Source organism: Rhea americana, unplaced genomic scaffold (assembly GCF_003343005.1).
Source record: "Rhea americana isolate MKP2758 unplaced genomic scaffold, rheAme1 scaffold_337, whole genome shotgun sequence".
NCBI classification, from domain to species: Eukaryota; Metazoa; Chordata; class Aves; order Rheiformes; family Rheidae; genus Rhea; species Rhea americana.
The window spans coordinates 404,225-423,596 of NW_028186465.1; the positions used below are offsets into that span (position 1 = coordinate 404,225).

General features: G+C 38.0%; 1 protein-coding gene across 2 annotated transcripts; it reads right to left on the reverse strand.

Moving 5' to 3' along the window:
- Positions 1–5,591: 5,591 nt before the first annotated feature.
- Positions 5,592–17,959, reverse strand: MTFR2 (mitochondrial fission regulator 2). 2 transcript variants are annotated; one of them, XM_085311264.1, is made up of 9 exons: positions 17,919–17,959; positions 17,677–17,754; positions 16,917–17,045; positions 16,444–16,548; positions 16,090–16,214; positions 13,745–13,959; positions 12,321–12,621; positions 10,050–10,236; positions 5,592–8,540 (listed from the first exon to the last, which is right to left on the reverse strand). In XM_085311264.1, the coding sequence occupies exons 2-9, from the start codon at positions 17,737–17,739 to the stop codon at positions 8,442–8,444; spliced, it is 1,224 nt and encodes a 407-aa protein (XP_085167390.1). In that variant the 5' UTR covers positions 17,740–17,754; positions 17,919–17,959; the 3' UTR covers positions 5,592–8,441. The 2 variants fall into 2 exon arrangements, with proteins under 2 accessions (XP_085167390.1, XP_085167389.1); XM_085311263.1 differs by lacking the exon at positions 17,919–17,959 and having other exon boundaries at positions 17,677–17,868.
- Positions 17,960–19,372: the final 1,413 nt, after the last annotated feature.

The window sequence follows — 19,372 nt, forward strand, 5'->3', positions numbered from 1 at the left end:
TCATAGTTCAAGTTGACAGGATAAGTAAGATAGTCCTTATTTAAAATGTGTAGCCATAAGTTACACTCCAGCAACCGTACTGAAATCAAAAGGGATGCAGAAGCATCACTGAAAGCAGAATTCTGCAGTTTTTTCAGCACTATATTCCTCTTTTAAATCTTCCATAGTAACAGATACCTCTCCATATTTTTTAAAAGTTCCTAAAAATTACCTTGAGGGTTGGAGCTTAGAGTGGAAGGAAGCGGGAGGCTTATCTATGCACTGTGTCTACCTCCATCTGAAGAATCAAGGTCCCTTTGACGTACATCAAGCAAAGATTTGAAGTTAACATGGAGCAGTTTCCTATCCTAAGACACAGAGACCAACAGATGCATTAACAGCTCCCAGAACTCCCTCACTATAATCTCCTCAGATACAGGATACTGAGGTGCAGCAATTATTACAAAGTGTAAGAAAACAAAAAGAGAGAAATACATTAGAATTATTTCTTATATGAAGACTGTAACTAAAAAACAATGTGAATAAAAGGATTTTTTGATATGCACTGTTTGTTTTTTTCTCTGAAAAATCTGGTTGTCTTTATTGCACACGATATGGAGGAAGCCACCATGCACTTGCCAGCTGGAGTCTAAAAGAGAGAGAGAGAGAGAGAGAGAGAGAGAGAGAGAGAGAGAGAGAGAGAGAAAAGGTTAATTATTCTGAATTTTTTTCTGTTAAATCAAAAAAGTTCATATTACAGAGATTATTTTCTTCATTTCTCCTTGAAATGACAAATGAGCAACAGACCCAACTGTCAACATGACTGCATTAATATTTAGAATGCCCCCTTTCTTCTTAAGACAGCAATTATAAAGCATTTATTTTATGAACAATTATAATCAGAAAAATCAATTTTGCCCAATTCTACAAATATGTTCTTGTTCAGCCTTATGTATTCACCTAAACCCATTAAAGTCATTGTTTACACGTGAAGAACAAAGATTATGCATGCCTAGAGGAGCAGAGCACATTTCATTTGAAAGAAAGGCATGAAATTATATGCCAAATGTTCCACTTTATTTTTAATCAGTAAGTAGCAACATATTTTCACTTGTAACCTGCAAGTTATTTACTCAAAACTCCGCAATTCGGTAGCAATGCTCTTTATATGTGTACTACATTACAACTATAAATTTTCTCCAACTCATTTTGCATGGGACATGAGAGGATACTTCTTCAGGAAAAGCTTACTGCCCAGTGAAGCTCTTCTCTAACACATCACACAAATCTTCTGTCTATTCTCCTAGATGTTAAACATTTAGGAAAATGGAGCAGAAGATTTATTGTGTGGATAAGAGAAAACAAATAGCCTAGTGTTGAATTTTTACTAATCTAAATATATATATATATATTGCCGTCAACACTAGCAAGTCAAAAATACATACCGCTCTAACTCACTAGTACTCTGTGTGTGAGTACCACTAAAAGATAAAAATACAAAGAGATTAAAATTTTGCTGCTAGACCTGCTATCAATAAAGCAAAACTACTTTTTTTTTTTTTTTTTTTTTTTTTTTTTTTTTTAAGATTTGCAGCAAAGTCTGGTACGACACTGCTCCCTTGTGGTTAAGTATGTGCAGTTCAGTAGTCAGCACGGATTCACAGAGGGGAAATCATGCTTAAGGAATCTGAAATCACACTTAAGGCCTCCTGTGATGGGATGACTGGCTGCGTAGATGAGGAGAGAGCAGTGGATGTAGTCTCCCTTGACCTCCAGAAGGCTTTTGACACTGTCTCCCATGACATCCTCATAGGTGAGGCCAAGAAGTGGTTTGAGAACTGGCCGAATGGCAGAGCTTAGACAGTCGTGCTAAGTGGTGCAAAGTCTAGCTGGAGGCCTGTAGTTGGCAGTATCCCCCATATCCTGGGTCAATACTGGGTGCAGGCTTGTTCAACTTCTTCCTCAGTGACCAGGATTAAGGGACTGAGTGCACCTCAGCAAGTCTGCTAAGGGTACAGAACAGAGTAGTAGTTCATCCACCAGAGGGCTGTGCTGCCATTCAAGGGGGACCTCAACAGGCTGGAGAGATGGGCAGAGAGGAACCTCATGGCACTCAATGAAGGCAAGTGCAGAGTGCTGCTCCAAGGGAGGCATAACCCCCTGCACCAGGACAGRCTGGGGGTTGGCTGACCGGCTGGAAAGCAGCCTGGCAGAGAAGGACCTGAGAGGGCTGGTGGACAACAAGGTGACCATCACCCAGCAATGTGCCCTGTGGCCAAGAAGGCCAATGTTGTCCTGGGCTGCATTAGGAAGAGCATTGCCAGCAGGTGGAGGGAGGAGATCCTGCCCCTCTACTCAGCCCCAGTGAGGCTGCATCTGAAGGACTGTGTCCAGTGCTGGGCTCTGCAATAGAAGAGGTACATAGAGCTCCTAGAGAAAGTCTAGTAAAGAGATACTCAGATAATGAATGGCCTGGAGCAGGTCTCCTATGAGAAGAGGTTGCAAGAGCTGGGCCTGTTCAGCCTAGAGAAGACTGAGGGGGAATCTTATCACTGTGTATAAGTTGCATTAGACAATCTCTAGAGGTCCCTTCCAACCTCAAGCATTCTATGATTCTGTAAATGCCTAGTCTTAAACAGAAGGTGTGAATACTTCCATACCAGTGACAATCAAAATGAGTGCAAATATATAAACTGCTTTTAGATTTTTCTTCATTCTGTATTAAGGGGGAAAATAGTCTGAATGAAAATGTAAATAGCACTAAAAATGTAAAGAGAACTACATACCTAGCTGGAGCATTTACTTCAAGGTGAAGAAAGAAAAAAAATCCCACTGTAGAAGGAAAGGTCCTACTGATAGGATTATTGGGAGAAATAATAAATATTGAAAGAAGAGCTTTTTGATTATTATAGTTATCAGAACTAACTCTTTAAATAAAGAATAAATCTGAAACTAATGCCTAGCACTATCAAAAATTTCTCTTAACAGCTAGATAAAACAGAGCAAATTTATGATATTAAAAAAAAAATACTATTCCAGTCCAAGTACAAACATCACATTTGAGTTTAAAGAAAAAGATCACTTCAACTTCTTCATCTTTTGCAAGGTATCTGAACTCATCATCCTAACTTCAATGCTTATATGTACCTTTGAATAAATTAGGATTCATAGTCACAGATGCCCAAGCATAATAATTGATCTCCTGAAAACTTTTGAAACATTAAGTATTATTCTTGACAATTTGAGCCCTCTGACTTTCAGTCATTTCTTTTGTACTTTTGTTAAACACAGGCCAAAATGATTCATTTGTAACTGAATACAGAGACACCCTAATATAAATTAAATATCATAGACACTTGGGTTAATATCAGTTATCTTATACTAGATGGCTATTCTATTAACACATGCACACAGGCCCAGGTCCAGGCCAAAAAGTTATAGACACAAATAATATGTTGGAAAACTGATGATAAATAGACATTGTTTCTGTCAGTGACTGGTATTAAGGAGAAAGAAATTATTTCTGAAGCACAGGAATTTGTAAATAGTCTAGACAAATAATAGTGAAACAGACAAAATGTCCTGGTCTGTTCTTTCCCAAGAGGAAGGATAGCTGTCTTTAGCTTCTACTAACAATGCCATTTTAGACATAGTTAAAACAATTAGGCAGTAGGTGCCTAAACAAAATTGTCTGGGGTGTAACTATGCCACATTATGTGCAGTTATGAACCACTGAAACATTTACAAGCACCCAGCAACAAAAAGACTTTTCTAAGACCCTCCTATATTGTGTCTTCACATTTAATTTATCAGTTAAACTATAGGAAAAAATGTAGAATTATTTATATTAACAAATACAGGTAGTAATCCATATCTTGTTCCTTTTTACATAACTTGAGGTATTTTTTTCTCAGAACAGATGCATTAATTTCTTCTATTCTTATTGTCCAATACTTGTCCTTCTTTGCTACATTGTTTACAGCAGCTTCAGCTTCATACKTCAACAATTCAAATTATTATTGAAAATAATGAAAATTTTCCTCTTTGTACAGTGGTGATTTACAAAAGGTATCTTACTCCATCTAGTTAAGCTACATATTTCCAATTCAAATCTTTGAAATTAAATTGGATAATCTAAAGCTCTCTGAAGGAATCTCAAAGTTTAAATATCCTGTGATATTTACCTAGTGCCAGTTTCTTAGAGGCAGAATTACACTTGTTAATCAAGACAGCCATGCTTGCTGATGCACCAGACAGTTCAAACATGCTTTCTTGTAACAGCGCCGCTCTTGCTCTCAGTCTATTTGATTTTTCTTCTGAGGAACAATATTCTCTCTTAATAATCCTGAGCATCTCAAAAAGGGAAAAATCTTAAAAGAGATGGTGACCAAGAGAGTCTGAGTACATCAAAACAATACTGAGGCAACAAGAGATGCTGCTCAAATAACTGCTCGGGATATAATTGCAACACATTCTGCAAAACATGATGCTTCACACAAGCAACAAGGCAATAAAGCAAAACATTTTAGTAAATTTAATAAAGAAACACAACAATGTATTTGCAATTAAGTTATACTAAATTACATGAAACACTGCAAAAACGTAACCAAATAAAAAGCTCATATTCACCTCATGTAGATTTTATTGATGGACAAAATTTTTCAAAGCAGTTTTGAAACACAAAACAGAAAACTGCGAGCTATAAAATAGGATTGAGAAAGGATGTATGACCCTTCAAAACAACAGCAGCATAAAAATCAGTTCAGTTGTTTAAGTTTTCAAATAAAAATCACAAAAAGCAAGTATTTTAGTAGGAGTTAGTGTCCTAACTGCCCTGTAAGTCTTGTATCACTTAGTCTCTACAAGGTCAATTATGAGACTACATTTCATAACTAGTTTGAAATAATTTGGTAAGTCATGCCTAGACTTTCACTATAAAGAAGTTTAAACAAGCATTTCTCGTATTTGGTAATAATTCTCCCAAACAAGCTAAAAGGGAAAAGAACAGGCTGTAGGCTGATACATGAGCAGAATTCTGAGATGGCAGGCAATAGCACTGAAAAATAAAGAATATAAAGCAACATAAAAACATATATGTAAAAAACTGCTTGATTTTACAGTTTTAGTTGCTGTCAGCTTTCAAATTCTAAAGGTTTGTCATTAGAATTTTTAAGAGAACATAGTAAGCCATCAAAACTGTATCAAATTCCTAGAGGAACTGTTGCTTACATCAGTTGCTTTGCAAAAAGGTTATGAAAATTGCCAAGACATTCCACTTGAAGCTAAATGCTTTTGTATACAAGGTAAATTATTCTAAATCTAATTTTAAAATAACTTATAAATATATTGTGGTGAAGAATAATATAAAGGTCTGTATCTGTGGAAGAAACAGGATTATTGTATAATCTCAATATCCAAACAAATCAATAAAAGTTATTGCTCAGGAATGCCACTATAAGACAGATCTTCAAATCACATAGGAGTACACTTTCAAGTCCTTCTCCAATATCAAAAGAACCAAATATCACGAGTATACAAGCCTTAGAAAAAAATTAAATGTAAACTGTGAGGACAATACTGTTTAGAAAAAAAAAGTTGAACTTTCTCCCCTAATTTAACAATTGCAAGTTCTCACATCTTTAAGTTATTAAATCAAATCATGTCTGTCTGAGGACAATATGAATGCCTAAAGTTTCAATTGTTCCTATCTCACCACGAGAGATAGGAACTTTTATATGTGAAAATTAGAATACTGGCTAAGGGCAGTGAATATTGTTGCATATTCTCTGCAGGGATTTTCCTCCAAACTCAGTATGTAAGCAGGCAAAGAGACAACAGGTTTAGATTACATATTAAATTGTCCCTCACAAGTAACATCAGAAGAAGTCTCGTATCTTATGGGAGTCTGTCAGCAAATAGAGATATTCTTACAGTTCAGGTGATTGCATTTATTAGGCTCTTCGCAATTGGAAAATTTGCTGATTCTAAACTCAAATCTCAGAATCTCCTACAGAAAAATTCTTAGGGGCCTCAAATCAAATGTATTTTTTACATTTTCCCTCCAGTTCCTTCCACTCAAAATCACTCAAAATAATTGAAAAACAAGTATTTACTCTCATTTATATATTTTTGCCCTATAAATTGAAAATATACACACACACACTATAGATCTTTCATAGTTTATTGGCTTCACCAGAAAATTATTAGTGGAGTATCAACCTGCCCTTTCTTATTCCAGGGCCCTCCCCCAGAACTCCCAAGGGAACACATCCTACAGAAAAAAAAAGAAAAAAAAAGAAAAAAAAGGAAAAAAAAAAAAACCCACACACTTACCAGAAGTGGTAGGAGAATAAATTTTCTAAACTCCTCCAGTGACAAGAAGGTGCAACATTTCACAAGATTCTTCCAGCAAAACAACGCAAAAATCACTTTCCTCAGCTTTTTCTTCCTCCCCCATATTGCTATCATATCTCTAAGACTTCTTTCAGCACTGAGTAATTCTGTTAGGGACTTTCATGTAAACAAAGTTTGTAGGAAAACAGGGCATGTATTCTAGGTGGACATGGATAATCTTAGAGAACCTTAAGTGGCTTACAAGGTGGTGATAGAGATGTTTTAGCCAAAGAAAATAAGACGATAAAGCTTTGTTTCCATTAGCTCTGAAGGGGGGGGGGGGGGGGAAGAGAGAAACACTCCTCTGCAATAGATGTGTCTAATTTCTGCGTCTACCTGCGTCTAACTTCTATGACTTCTTAACATTGAAAACTGCTAGCTGTTACTAGATATCTCCCACAGTCTTTTCAAGGTATGCATGGATTGATGCCTCATCTAACTCACATTTGGAACTACACAAAGAATCTGTTTTGTTAGCATGTATAGCCTGAACATAGTTGAAAAATCATGGGTCCCCTCACTCAGTTTGTATCTTCTTTCTGAGGAAGAGGATCAGCTATRCAAACTACCTTTCAGCAGCAGCCAGGAAACAAAAGACAATGGCGAGCTTTGATAGGACAGAAAAGACTAAGCGTGCTGAGCAGGGGACAAGATACTACATGTGAATTTCATAGGCAACAATGAGTGACACACGGAGGCAGCAATTCTTGAGTTAAGGCGCAGCATGTGGCAAATGCACATTTTGGAGATGGAGAGGAAAGGAAGGTAAAAACTGTTCTGGACTAGGAGAACAAGGGAATGTGGTATAAAGCTTGATAGTTACTAACAATTAATTCAGGAAAAATCTTTATCTAGTAGACATGATTTGAAGCAGCCTAAGATAATGAACATTTAAGGTCCAAGTTTAGTCAAAGATTACTTGGAAAGAGTAAGATTTCCACATAAATGATTCTTTTTTAACAAAAAAGAAAAAAAAAATGTGCAAACAGTCTTTGGTTGCAGGGAGACAAGAAAGTATCTTATAGCCTTTACCGTAAGAATGCTTTCCACTGTCATCCTATCCTATGCAAATGGGTAAGTAAATAAAGACACACAGGATACACAAGGCATGTACAGTCCACAGTCCAACTGATAAGATTCTGATTTTGCACATCATGATCATTGGACAAAATAGTAAGCAAAAGCAGCTATTCTAAAATTTGTTAGGATTAACTGTTTACATGATACAATTATTTAACAATTTGTYAAATACTGTCTGCTCTTAAAATACAAAAAAGAGTCTGCAAGACAAAATGCTATTACCATACMAACTTTCCTTTATAGCATGGTTATTTTATAAATTTATGAACTCTGAACAGAACAGACTTCACCCTGAGAGGCCACAGTGCAATTAATGTTCATTTACTTATGGAATTTAGATTATGTTTGTCCTAGCAAGTCTTCCTCCAAGTTCTTTTTTTTCCTCAAAAAACAACTCTCTCATATTACAGGCATTTAATAGACAGCCTGCCATTGACTTAAAGGAAGACAAAATTTCATGAACATAAAAGGTTTTCTATGGACCCACAACAGATTAGAATACTGCTTGCACATAGGTTATGGAGTTGCATTAGCAAACTGCAAAGAAAACTAAGGAAACTGTACCGCCCTARTGAACAAGCAGTATTGACTAACACTATTTATATACATACAGTAATACATAATACACTAACCAAAAGTTTACATTTCTTCATTATTTACACTGAAGTGTAGGCACAATACACACATTAGCTACCACACCAACTATTATTTCTTTCATACACATTACTTCCTGCATTTCCCAGGTTTCAAAATACACTGTACTACAGTAATAAATCCCCTTTTCCAGTTGCGTGCTTTTCATAAAAGCATCACATTCACAAGTTTGGGTGCTGGGAAACTACAGAAAAGAAAAGGTATTTTTATAAATCCTAGCTTCAGCAGCATAAGAGAAGCATATTCTGGAACAGATTACAGCAGTTTCATAAAGTGGACCTGCCACCTAAAAATATACATACACACTATATATTTTCCTCAGAAGTCTGTACCAATTAAATATGAGCTTTCACTTTCCACGTTGATAGCTGCTTAACTTCATCAGTTCTTACGAGGCTAGATTTTGCACTGGGCTTCAGACCGCAACGTCCAACCTGGGGAATGGGGATGAAATTAAAAAAGTAACATTACTTCCAACACAACTGAAGAAAAAGATGTTTTCAATAAAGATAGAGYTTGGAGGAGTAGTTGTACTTCTCCTCTCAACCTGGGAAGAATAAAATGAGAAGCCTAAGTACATTTATTCTTTAAAACATCCAGTGGTACACAATTAAAAGTAAGTTTGAATTTGCAATCAAGACTCTAATCAGAAAAGCCCATCTTTCTCCTATATCTATTGYTAAACAGGCTTGACTTAAGCAGTCTTTCTTTCAGGACATTATAATTCAGATTAACAGAAGCTATTCCAGGATCTAGCTTTGTTTTTGTATTTAGAATCAGGTATATTGGTTATGCAACGCAGTAGTCAGCAGTATCCAAAATGCAAGACCGATTGTTTTAATATGTTTCCTACTTTTTCCTTTCTTGAAAAGTCGGAAGCACTTAMTCAGATTGCACCAGACCTGTTGCTTCAGTATAATCTGTGTAAAATGTATGCTACATGTTGCATGTGAAATCCTTATAGCACTTGGACTTTTTTTTTTTTTAATATTTCACAGCAGGAATACAAACATAATAGACTATAATTGAAAAATTAAGTACAATCAAGAAGTTAGCCGTGAGTACAGCAGCAGCCTTCAAAGAACATTTGAATTCCTACGTTTTGCAATATTATTTCTATTAGGCTAAGAAACGCTGCCAAATACAGRATTCTTATTTCACTCTTAAGATAAAATTGCTAAGCAGAAAGAGACAGTCTAAGTTAGCATTACTTATTTCTATCCTTCTGACCTAATCGGTTCTGATGTTTGCAGAATTCTCTAGAAAATAACTAACAGTACTACTAGACTGTTTAATTTAAAGCAGCTTGCACAGACTGCTCTACAGAAACCAGCACTCAGAATCACCTTAGTGTTATGGGGCTCTGCCTACGGCATTTTGCTTGTCCACAGCAAAGACTGTTTTTCAAGGGCTTAGCAAGAACATTCACAATCACACTTTAATTCTGGCCAAAGATATAAATTGTGCAGAAAAACAATSTCACCATAAAGAAAAATACTACACTCACTGCTTTCATTTTGTTCTCTGAACATATACTTGTTACTCAGACCTCTCTGTACATTCCTGACATCTTTATCTGTAAAAATAAAATTAGCATTACTAACTGGACACACAGTTTCTACACCTGGATACCTGTAGTTGCTGTCAAGTGCATTTCCAAAGTCCAGTCAATCATGAGCTGAATCTTTAAACTCAGTCCTTTAGTTTTACTATCACGGTGAATCTGAAATTTATTTACCAATCCAAATCCATCTATAATAAGTAGCCTTTTGAAATTCTCCTCCTTGATTATACTTGGGGACTGGAAGGGAAATCACATCTAAGCTGACAGTTTAAAGAACATTTTGGATAAGTTCTACACTTTCTGAAAACCCCTGCAACTACTGATACAAGTGGTAAGTCACTTCAAGAATATAAAAACACATTCTTGTATAAGAACATACCAGTGGGATCTCTGGACTAGAAAATGGGGAGCTATCAAAAGATTGATTTTCTTTATCCAGTGAATCATCTTCATCATCATTTTTATATGCAAATTTCTGCTTTAGTGCATGAGTTAATAGAGCAACTGGATCCCAATCCGAACTCCGTCTTTTGAGGGGTCTAGAAAGAGGGGTACCTCCAGGTGACCTACAAGAGCAAAGACAAAGATTATCTCCTGCTCTTAATCCTTTGCTGAGTAATCCAAAAAAAATCAGCTTTTGTATGCATCCTATAAAATTTGATTATAGATGTTGTTAATGTTATTTTACAGTAATTCACCAAACTAGATTAATAAAAGGAAACTCAACAACTTGTCCACCAGCTTCCTAGCCTGAAACCACAACTTAATGCTGTTCTGTAAAGAAAAACAGTATGAAATCAACACAGAGTGCTTAACTTTATTGTTAATGCAAAAAGTACTATTTTAATAGCAGGTCTCTCTCATGAGTTACGTTAAAGCAAACTATTGGGAGGTTCCTGCTGATATATCTCATATAGGGAGCTTGTACTCCAATTTAGAAACACTGTTCTCAAAGTCAAGATCAAAAAAAACAGCAGGAAGAATGCAAAATCAAAACAGCACTTAAGTCCCCAAACTCTAACATAAATATGGAAATTAGTGACCAGATCAAGAAAAWAATTAATAAAAAGAAATCTTTCCTAACCATTTAGTTATTTAAAAATGTAGACATGCTCACATTTGTGCTATTAAAGTGCTATTTACTGGCTTGATGATCATACCTAATATATACTGACAGCTGTGAGCTCATTGCAAAGTCTGCAAGTTACAGTACATTTCATTTAACATGAAAGCTGAAAGGACTGAGCCCACCCTTCATACAAAATCCAAACTGACAGGGCACTTGCACAGTGTACAAGGTGGTGCTGAAGTGCTAGAAACTAGGATCTTCAGGCTCCAGAATTATGAGAACAGAGGTCTTCCCCTCACAGGGCACATTAAACTACCATCAAACTAGACTGCTGTCTGAAAGATTATAACAACTTCTGTCACCATTATTCCCTCCAGCAATGCTATAAAAGGTCATGTTTATACAGGAAAATCACTTAGGCTTAGCTAGGCTCAATTTCAGAAGGAACGATTACAGATTTAAATTCATTTTTAATTTAAGCTCTACCTTGGTAAGGCAGGTAGATACCAAGATCTAGGAAGCACTTCAGATGCATACTTGTCATTTCCCACTAAGTATATCCTTAGTCAGCATGATGGTCGTTAAAACTCTTGATTCCTACACATTTCACTTTCTTCATTCCCCATATATGRCATTTAGAAGACTAGATGTGAAACCTATCCCTGGAGCCAAATATTTCCTAGTTTGGTACCATAATGTTTATCTACCCATTAAAAAGCCAAATATGCCTGAAAGACTAAATAAATCTAAAATGAACATGTAAAAAAAGTGACTTTTCTTTCCAAGAGTACCACAGCTCAGATTTTGTGTTAGAGAGACTARCAGCATCATATGCAGATGAAACTCATACAAAGTACACTAAGGTAAACCCAGGTATTTACTTAATTTACTGGAAAGAGATGTCATCAAAAGCATACAGACATGCTTTAGAGATGTATAGAAATAACCTGCCCACACTCAGTGCGAATTAATTATTGTCAGGGCTAAAGCTCATAGGTAAGAAAATATTTAAATAAAAGTTTAAGTTTTCCACATTAAGAAATAACAGAAGCTCTTTAAGATTCAGTTGTCCTTGTTAATACATACACTCTTTGTCAACTCTGGAAGTTCAGAAGCGACATTTAAAAACAACTATCACATCTAGCATAGCAAACCAACACCAATGAGAAGAGACATTACACATACAGACATTAGTAAAAGCATTTTTGTAACCACACGTCAACCCTGCTTAAAAAAAAAAAAAAGAAAGAAAAATGCAGACCATTAGAAATATCTATAATCTAAAACCTGTCATCCACCAGCACTCCCAGATCTTTCTCTGCAGAGCTGCTCTCCAGCAGGTCAGCCCCCAGTTTGTACTGGTGCCTAGTTTTAAATGATTGATTCAGCATTTCTAAATGCAACTTAAACCACATCACAAGTATCTTACATTTCAAGTTGTGAATTTAGAAGTTGTCAACCTAAGTTTGTCAGCAGTAGCTATTTATTAAATGATGTTCTGCATTAGTATTTTCTGCTGCTACTTACATGCAATAATACTTAAATAATCTTAGCTTCCATTAAATAAATAATTAAACCTACCTCTCAGTAGCTCTCAGTTGAACYTTGTTTAGGTCTTTCAAAACATCCATCATACTAGGAACATTCTTTGTCCTCTGGTGATCAGCACTATCAGTTGTAGTTGAACCACTCTTCCTTGCAGCACGACGTTGTTTTATAAGCTCAATTGCCGAATTACTAGCATCAACACCAGATGGTGCACCAGAGGGAAGTGGAGGAGGCGAGGGAATTACAAAGTGACTGTGAGAGATGGACAAGGGCGTAGAAGTCATTGCTGGCACTGGGTAAGATCCATCTGGCATGCTAAACGTTTTAAAGGTTTCTGGATGTAATTATAAAAGAAAAAGATTTTATTTTTAATAGTCACTAGTACCTTAGTAACAAAAAAAGAAAAAACCCCTAAGCAAAGCCTAGGAATGCTCAATTTTAAGTTGAGAGGTGTGTGGCCCTCTTCAAGCTCTTTCTTATCCACCTCACATACTATAAGCACAGAAGAAATGATTGTTCATGGCTTTAAATACAATTTTGATATTTTAATTTCAAAGCCACAGACTCAGAACACACAAAGTTACACATCTTAGGTGGCTTGTGAGATCAGAGGATTTTCTCCATTTGTATCTTCAGTCTGTGCACTGGACAAATCAAGAACACGCAGTGGCAAAGCCACCTGCAACTTGTCATTCTCAGTGGTCTGGGGGTTAGAATAACCCAGATTAAGTAAAAATAACTACAAATCTAGTAAAACACACTATCAAACTGTATACAGAATACAATGGAGAACAGATCAAAGAGGAGCCAACAGAAATGGAGCACAGATGGCTCTGAGCTAGTAAGTTCAGATGGCACAGTGACACACAAAATGTGTGTCACACCTTTCAAAAACCACAGTCCTGTTAGTTTGGAAGTAACACAATCAAGACTTAAAAACATTTAAGAGAAGTCACACAACATATGACAAGAAGACTTAACAGATTACTGGCTTTCTAGATGAACTCCAGTCTTTGATACTCTAGCAAAAACAAATGTTGCAAATAGATGTGCCTAGCAGCCACTAAAAACCAAACCTGACTTAGAATATTTTTTAGAGTATTTTTTCCCATTTTGGTAACTCAAAAACAGTACAAAAGCTAAAAGGGATAATTAATAGACCATGACTTTTAAAATATTAGTTGGTAACGTATGGATAGTGTCATTATTAAGTTCCACCACAAACATGATGATGAGCATAAAGACCACTTAGCATCAACTTCATYTGATATGCACAAACAGGCCATAAAAACAAGGAAAGTGAAATTTTAAAAAGAAACAAAATACTATAAATTGTTTGTTCCATTTCAGTTAAAAAAAAATATAGGGGTCTATATCAGTATCAAACACTGCAAGCTGTAAATAGGAAATCTACAGCAAGAAAGGAATACTGGTTTGCTTCAAACCAAAGGGCTTACGTGATGGAATGTTTCCCAATGTCTGTGCAGCAACAATCGCAGCAATTTGGGCACGAAGAAAGGTTAACTCATCTTCAAGTGCAGAAATCTTCCGGAGTGCTTCTTGGTCAACATGACTGTCTTTTTGTGTACTGTTTTTTGGAACATTTGGTAAGGAAACTACAGATGGAGGTAAGTCATGGTGAACTGTACTTTCTTTTCTCCATAGTTCACTTCTAGAAAGGAACAAAGACAACTTAAAAGCTTCAGCCAGCAATAGAAGCAGCTGAAGTCTAATGAAGATATTAAATGCTTGGACTCTGGCAATAATTATTCAGTGTTGGTTCAAAAAGTTAACATGATTCATTCAGCAAGATATCAAACTTGCTTACTATTAAAAATAAACACATGTAAACTTCATACTTCAACTACACTACCCTCAAAAACATATTTTTAAGTCTCTTTCAAGTAAGATACAAATCCTCAAATATCCATCGTTAAAAAAAATTTCTCAGGGACAGATTATATATCTATTTCATAAGGTCATAACGTACAATTGAGTTGTTGCTATTCAATAACCATTGAATTGACAGCATAAAAGCATGTCCCTCCTGAAATGGTAAGTACAAATTCAGGAAGAGTCAGATAACAAAGATCTGATTAGGCTTCACACATTTRAATTATTCATTAACCTCTGCAAGATGAGCACTAAGCAGCTAAGTAGTTATATCCTTTCAGAAAATATATTGGAGAATAATTGTAAAATATGCTTTCCATTTTTTATATATAGTTACAGAATAAGAACCATATATTCTAATAAGCATGTACAAAGATCACATTAGAAAACTGGGCTCAGATTTCAGATTAATTCTAAAAATTGCTTCAACCGTGTGGCCACAGAAATATTCTTGAAGCATAAAATGGGCCCGAACCCAAGAAACTATCAGCATGAGATTAAGAAATGATCAAATAAATTAAAACTTCATCAACTTAAAATAAATAAATAATGGAAATTTAAAGTTTTAAAAAAAGTYTTTTTTCCATTCCATTCATCATCACTTTATTCTAAGCCATACCTGCAGCATTGTTCTCTGACTTACCCAAACCCCTTGTTTTTCACACTGGTTCAGAAGTAAAAGACATGGATTACAGTATTGTCTTGAAAGACAGACAGACAGACAAGAAAAAGAAAGAAAAGAAAAAGAAAGAAAGAAAAGACAGAAATCCAAAGAGCCAGCAGAGAAGGAAATAACGGAAACAATAGAAAAATTAATTTCCATTAACCTACATGGAAGATGTAGATCTGAGTGACTAAAGAAGTGCACAGTCAAGACAAAACAGGTCACAACAGTTTCTTTTAACAATGTTCTACTTTTTTAGTTTTTTTCACTTGCTGCAAAAAACTTCAATAATTCAACAGTAAATCTAGCCATCATAGGAAACATAATTGGTAATACACCTTCTCTAATAAAAAGCATCACTCAAAATTTATCTGTTGCTTGTAGCTTCATTACAGTAAGCAGCACAAAGATCAAAGGTAAACACATGTCAATAAAAACTAAAATTAACATTGCTCAATATAGATTTAGTATGGGACTATATAAGTGTCCAAATTTTCATTTTTTGTTCTTCTGGCTCTCTGACTCACCACCTGATTTTGAAAAGTTCCTTTAGAAGAATAGTAAACCAACTTTCTATTTCTTTCTTTTCTAGTAAGGGGAAGAAAAGGCCTTGTATACTCTCTGTGAATAGAAATTTCGGGGTAATTTGTCATTTCACAATACTTGCCATATTTTATCAGATTAAAAATATTTCCCTTTAGCACTCTGTAAAAGCTAAAACAAATTACATAGAYTAAAAGACCACATTCAAGGTAAAATGTTAAAAGTGAAATCATTTTTCTTTCCATCAGTCAACCTCCAAGGTTTACACATTCAGCATTGTAGGAATTCAAGTTAAAAGGAGACATGTATGAATTTTTCTTTTTGCTTTCCCCTTTGTAACATTTATCACARTGTTTGTAAACTAAAAAGATATAGATAGGAAAAATCTTATAGTATGCCATAAAAAAATAGGTTTCCCTTAAACWCTCTCTCTCACAAAATATTTTGAGAGTGAAAACACAAATTAAGACATCAGTAACACACCTGACATGCTACTGGAAAGAGGAAAGAAGAGACTCAAGTTCAGAAATCTTTCCAATAAGAACATTCCACACAGTAAGAACTTCCAGATAAGCAGAAATTCCTGAAAACCAGAGAAAACTTCAAGTTTGTTTTGCTGGAACCCACAAAGGGCAACAGAAAAATCAAAAGATGAGAGACATGAAGTTGTCCTTTAAATGCACTTATTCTGCTTTTACTTGCCTAAATCTAGTAAATGCTTGTCCCTCCTCACTTGCCACCCACAGGACATCACCAAGCGAGGGAACTACAGGATTTGGAGCTGCACTTTGTTCATCGTAATCCAATGGACTTGGGTCTTGAACAAGCTAAAAACAAACAAAATACAAGAAAAAACAGATTCAGAACACACTAAAAATTCGCCTGAGCAACAACAACAAAAAAATTATGAAGTGCTGTAAGCAAGTTAAAAATAATGACCAGAAGAAATTTAACATACTRGTTACATAAGCTAAAAACAGTAGGATAGCAATCACTACATTAAGGAATTAGAGACTTTAAAGAGTTGAAGAGTGTGTATAACAATAACTTACTTACTTGAAAATAAGGTCTTGGGCAAGGCTTTAAAGAAAGAATTGTGCCAAGTCTACGAACAACACTTCGAGTTGACCCATATTCCTTTCTTTGGCAAACAGATACAACCTAAAAGTCGGAACATCTTTTAATCCAAAAAGCCAAAAATCAAAGCCTTCWATTTTTACAATCAAAACTATTAAATAACCTTGTATTAAACATAATTAAATATAATGCAGTTAATACATCATTTCAATATTATTCTCAAGCTGATAATCCAAGAAGGCCTACACTGATTTTAGAAGTCTCAGTTTCTGAAAGACAAACAAGATAYAGCTTGCAGTCAGTAAATTCTAGAGCATCACATAGGCCAACAGTTTAGTAGCTAGTAATATCTGAGATACCAATAAAAAAGTGTGTGTCTGAGTGACCCATATGCAAGCATCTACAGCAATCTGGGGGAAAATTAACAAAGAAATAAAAGAAGTTTAACATACCTTGACCTGATACTTCCTTATGATGGCATACAGCTGCTGGAAATGCCTTCTTGGTAAGGCTGAAGGAAGGCACGTTCTGATTGTGTGACTTATATTGCTATTGAATCTATGAGCTTCCAGAAATATGGCCTGTCAACAAAACAAGATACACCTACAATGAAACCAGAAAACAACCATGACAGTTTAGTCAAACTAACAGTCCTAGACCCAGCTGAGCAGTTCCACAAAAGTAGAGGATTTTTTTCAGGACTGTGAGTTGAAGCAGTGCCTCACTATTGACAGTCATCAGTAAAGAGYTGATCTTTGAAAGTACAACATAACATTAGAGCTGACTAGCACTTCAGCAGTGAACCTCTTTCAATTTCACACACAATACCTTTCACAGTCAGTCTCCAAAAACAGAGGGTTAATTTTTTCTTTAAAATCATTAGGTAGCTTTTTTCCATGTAAAATGGTAAAACATTAACAGCTAAAAATCACTGAATTTCACGCTGCTCCGAGAAAAAGGAATTACTGCAGTGACTGTAGTAGAGCAGAGATGCTGCAAAATCCCACCTGCAGGCAACRCACGTGGCAAAGTTACCCCAATACAGCTTTCCCATGCAGAAAGGCTCCRCTGCATGTCAGGTGCAAAACCCGGCCTCCCGCCAGCTTGTGGCGGCTCTGGGGTGACCCTGCCTCCCCTTAACAGCGACGGCTGCCAACCCGCCGCCCCGCGCCCGCAGGGTGCCCCGGCGCCACACGCCAGCGGGAGGCTCACCTGGTGAGCCGGCCAGCCGAGGTACTCCAGCACCCGCCTGAGGAGATCCAGCAGCAGCGCCATGGCCGGCCGCGCGCGCTGCGGGACGGAAGGAGAGGTCACCGGCACCGCTCCCGGCACTTGCCGGACCCACCAGGAGTGGCCCCACACCAACCGCTACCCCTGGGCAGGTCGCCGGGGACGCCCCGCTCCCGGAGCCGCCCACCCTCCCCTCCTCCCGCGAGCAGTAGCACAAAACCCACCCCACCAACGGCCACCTCCAACTGAATAAAACAGCCGCCGCGAGGCCGCCAGAGCGGCGTGGAGGGGCGGCAGCCAGCCAATCGGAAGCAGCGGAGGGGCGGGATCACGCCAATGGTAGGGAGCCGGGGCGGGCAGCAGAGCCAATAAGGGAGCGAGGGCGGGCGGTGCTCGCGGCGATGTCGGGAGGARGCAGGTTTGAACACCGCGGCCGTTGAGCGCTCCGCGTGGTCTGCGCGCGGCGCGGCGCAAGGGGCGGCCGAGGAGCAGCGCTGGCAGCGTACGGCTGCTGCGGGCATCTGGGCGGCTCCTGCTGGGCCGGGCTCGGTGCCTGCTGGTGACCCCAGCCCCCCCGGTGCTGGAGCCCAGCCGCTCCGCGGGCACTCCCGTCACCCCTCCCCGACAGCAGCCCCCTCACCAGCGCACGCAGCAGCGGCTCTGCCGCGCCCTGCTAGGTCGTTGTCTGTGATCAACACCAGACAGTTACTGCCTGTCAGAGGCACCTCCACAGGGTGGAGAGATGGGCAGAGAGCAGGAGTGGGAACCTCAAAGCATTCAACAAAGGCAAGAATGCTGCTCCAAGGGAGGCATAACCCCCTGCACCAGGACAGGCTGGGGGTTGGCTGACCGGCTGGAAAGCAGCCTGGCAGAGAAGGACCTGAGAGGGCTGGTGGACAACAAGGTGACCATCACCCAGCAATGTGCCCTGTGGCCAGAAGGCCAATGTTGTCCTGGGCTGCATTAGGAAGAGCATTGCCAGCAGGTGGAGGGAGGAGATCCTGCCCCTCTCCTCAGCCCTAGTGAGGCCTCATCTCAAGTACTGTGTCCAGTGCTGGGCYCCACAATACAGGAGACACAGGGAGCTCCTGAAGCAAGTCAAGCAAGGGGCTACACAGATGATGAAGGGCCTGGAGCATGTCTCCTGTGAGGAGCAGCTTATCACTGTGTTTAAGTATCTGAAGGGAGTTTGAAAAAAGGATGGGGTAAGCCTCTTCTCAATGGTGCCAGTGACAGGACAACAGGCAATGGGCACAAACTGAAACAAAAATTTCCATCTAAATATGAGGAAAACCTTCTACTGTGAGGATGATAGAGCACTGGAACAGGTTGCCCAGAGAGGTGGTGAAGTCTCCATCCYTGGAGATGACCATCTCAATAGAATCTTAGGCAGCCTGCTATAGGTGACCCTGCTAGAGCAGAGTGGTTGGCCTTGATCTCTAGAGGTTCCTTCCAACCTCTACCATTCCGTGATTCAACCTGAGACTTGACTGCTTCTTTCACTGGCAAAAATGAATCTATTCAGTTTGAACATGTTTTTCATCAAGCAGGATCTGGTTTTGGTTTGTTATAGAGAGGGGATTATATTTCAGCATGTAGCATAGAAAGCACGACCTGCACTCTGAATGTTATCGTGATCTCTCCAGTGATGCCCCAGAAACTTCAGCTTCCACATTTA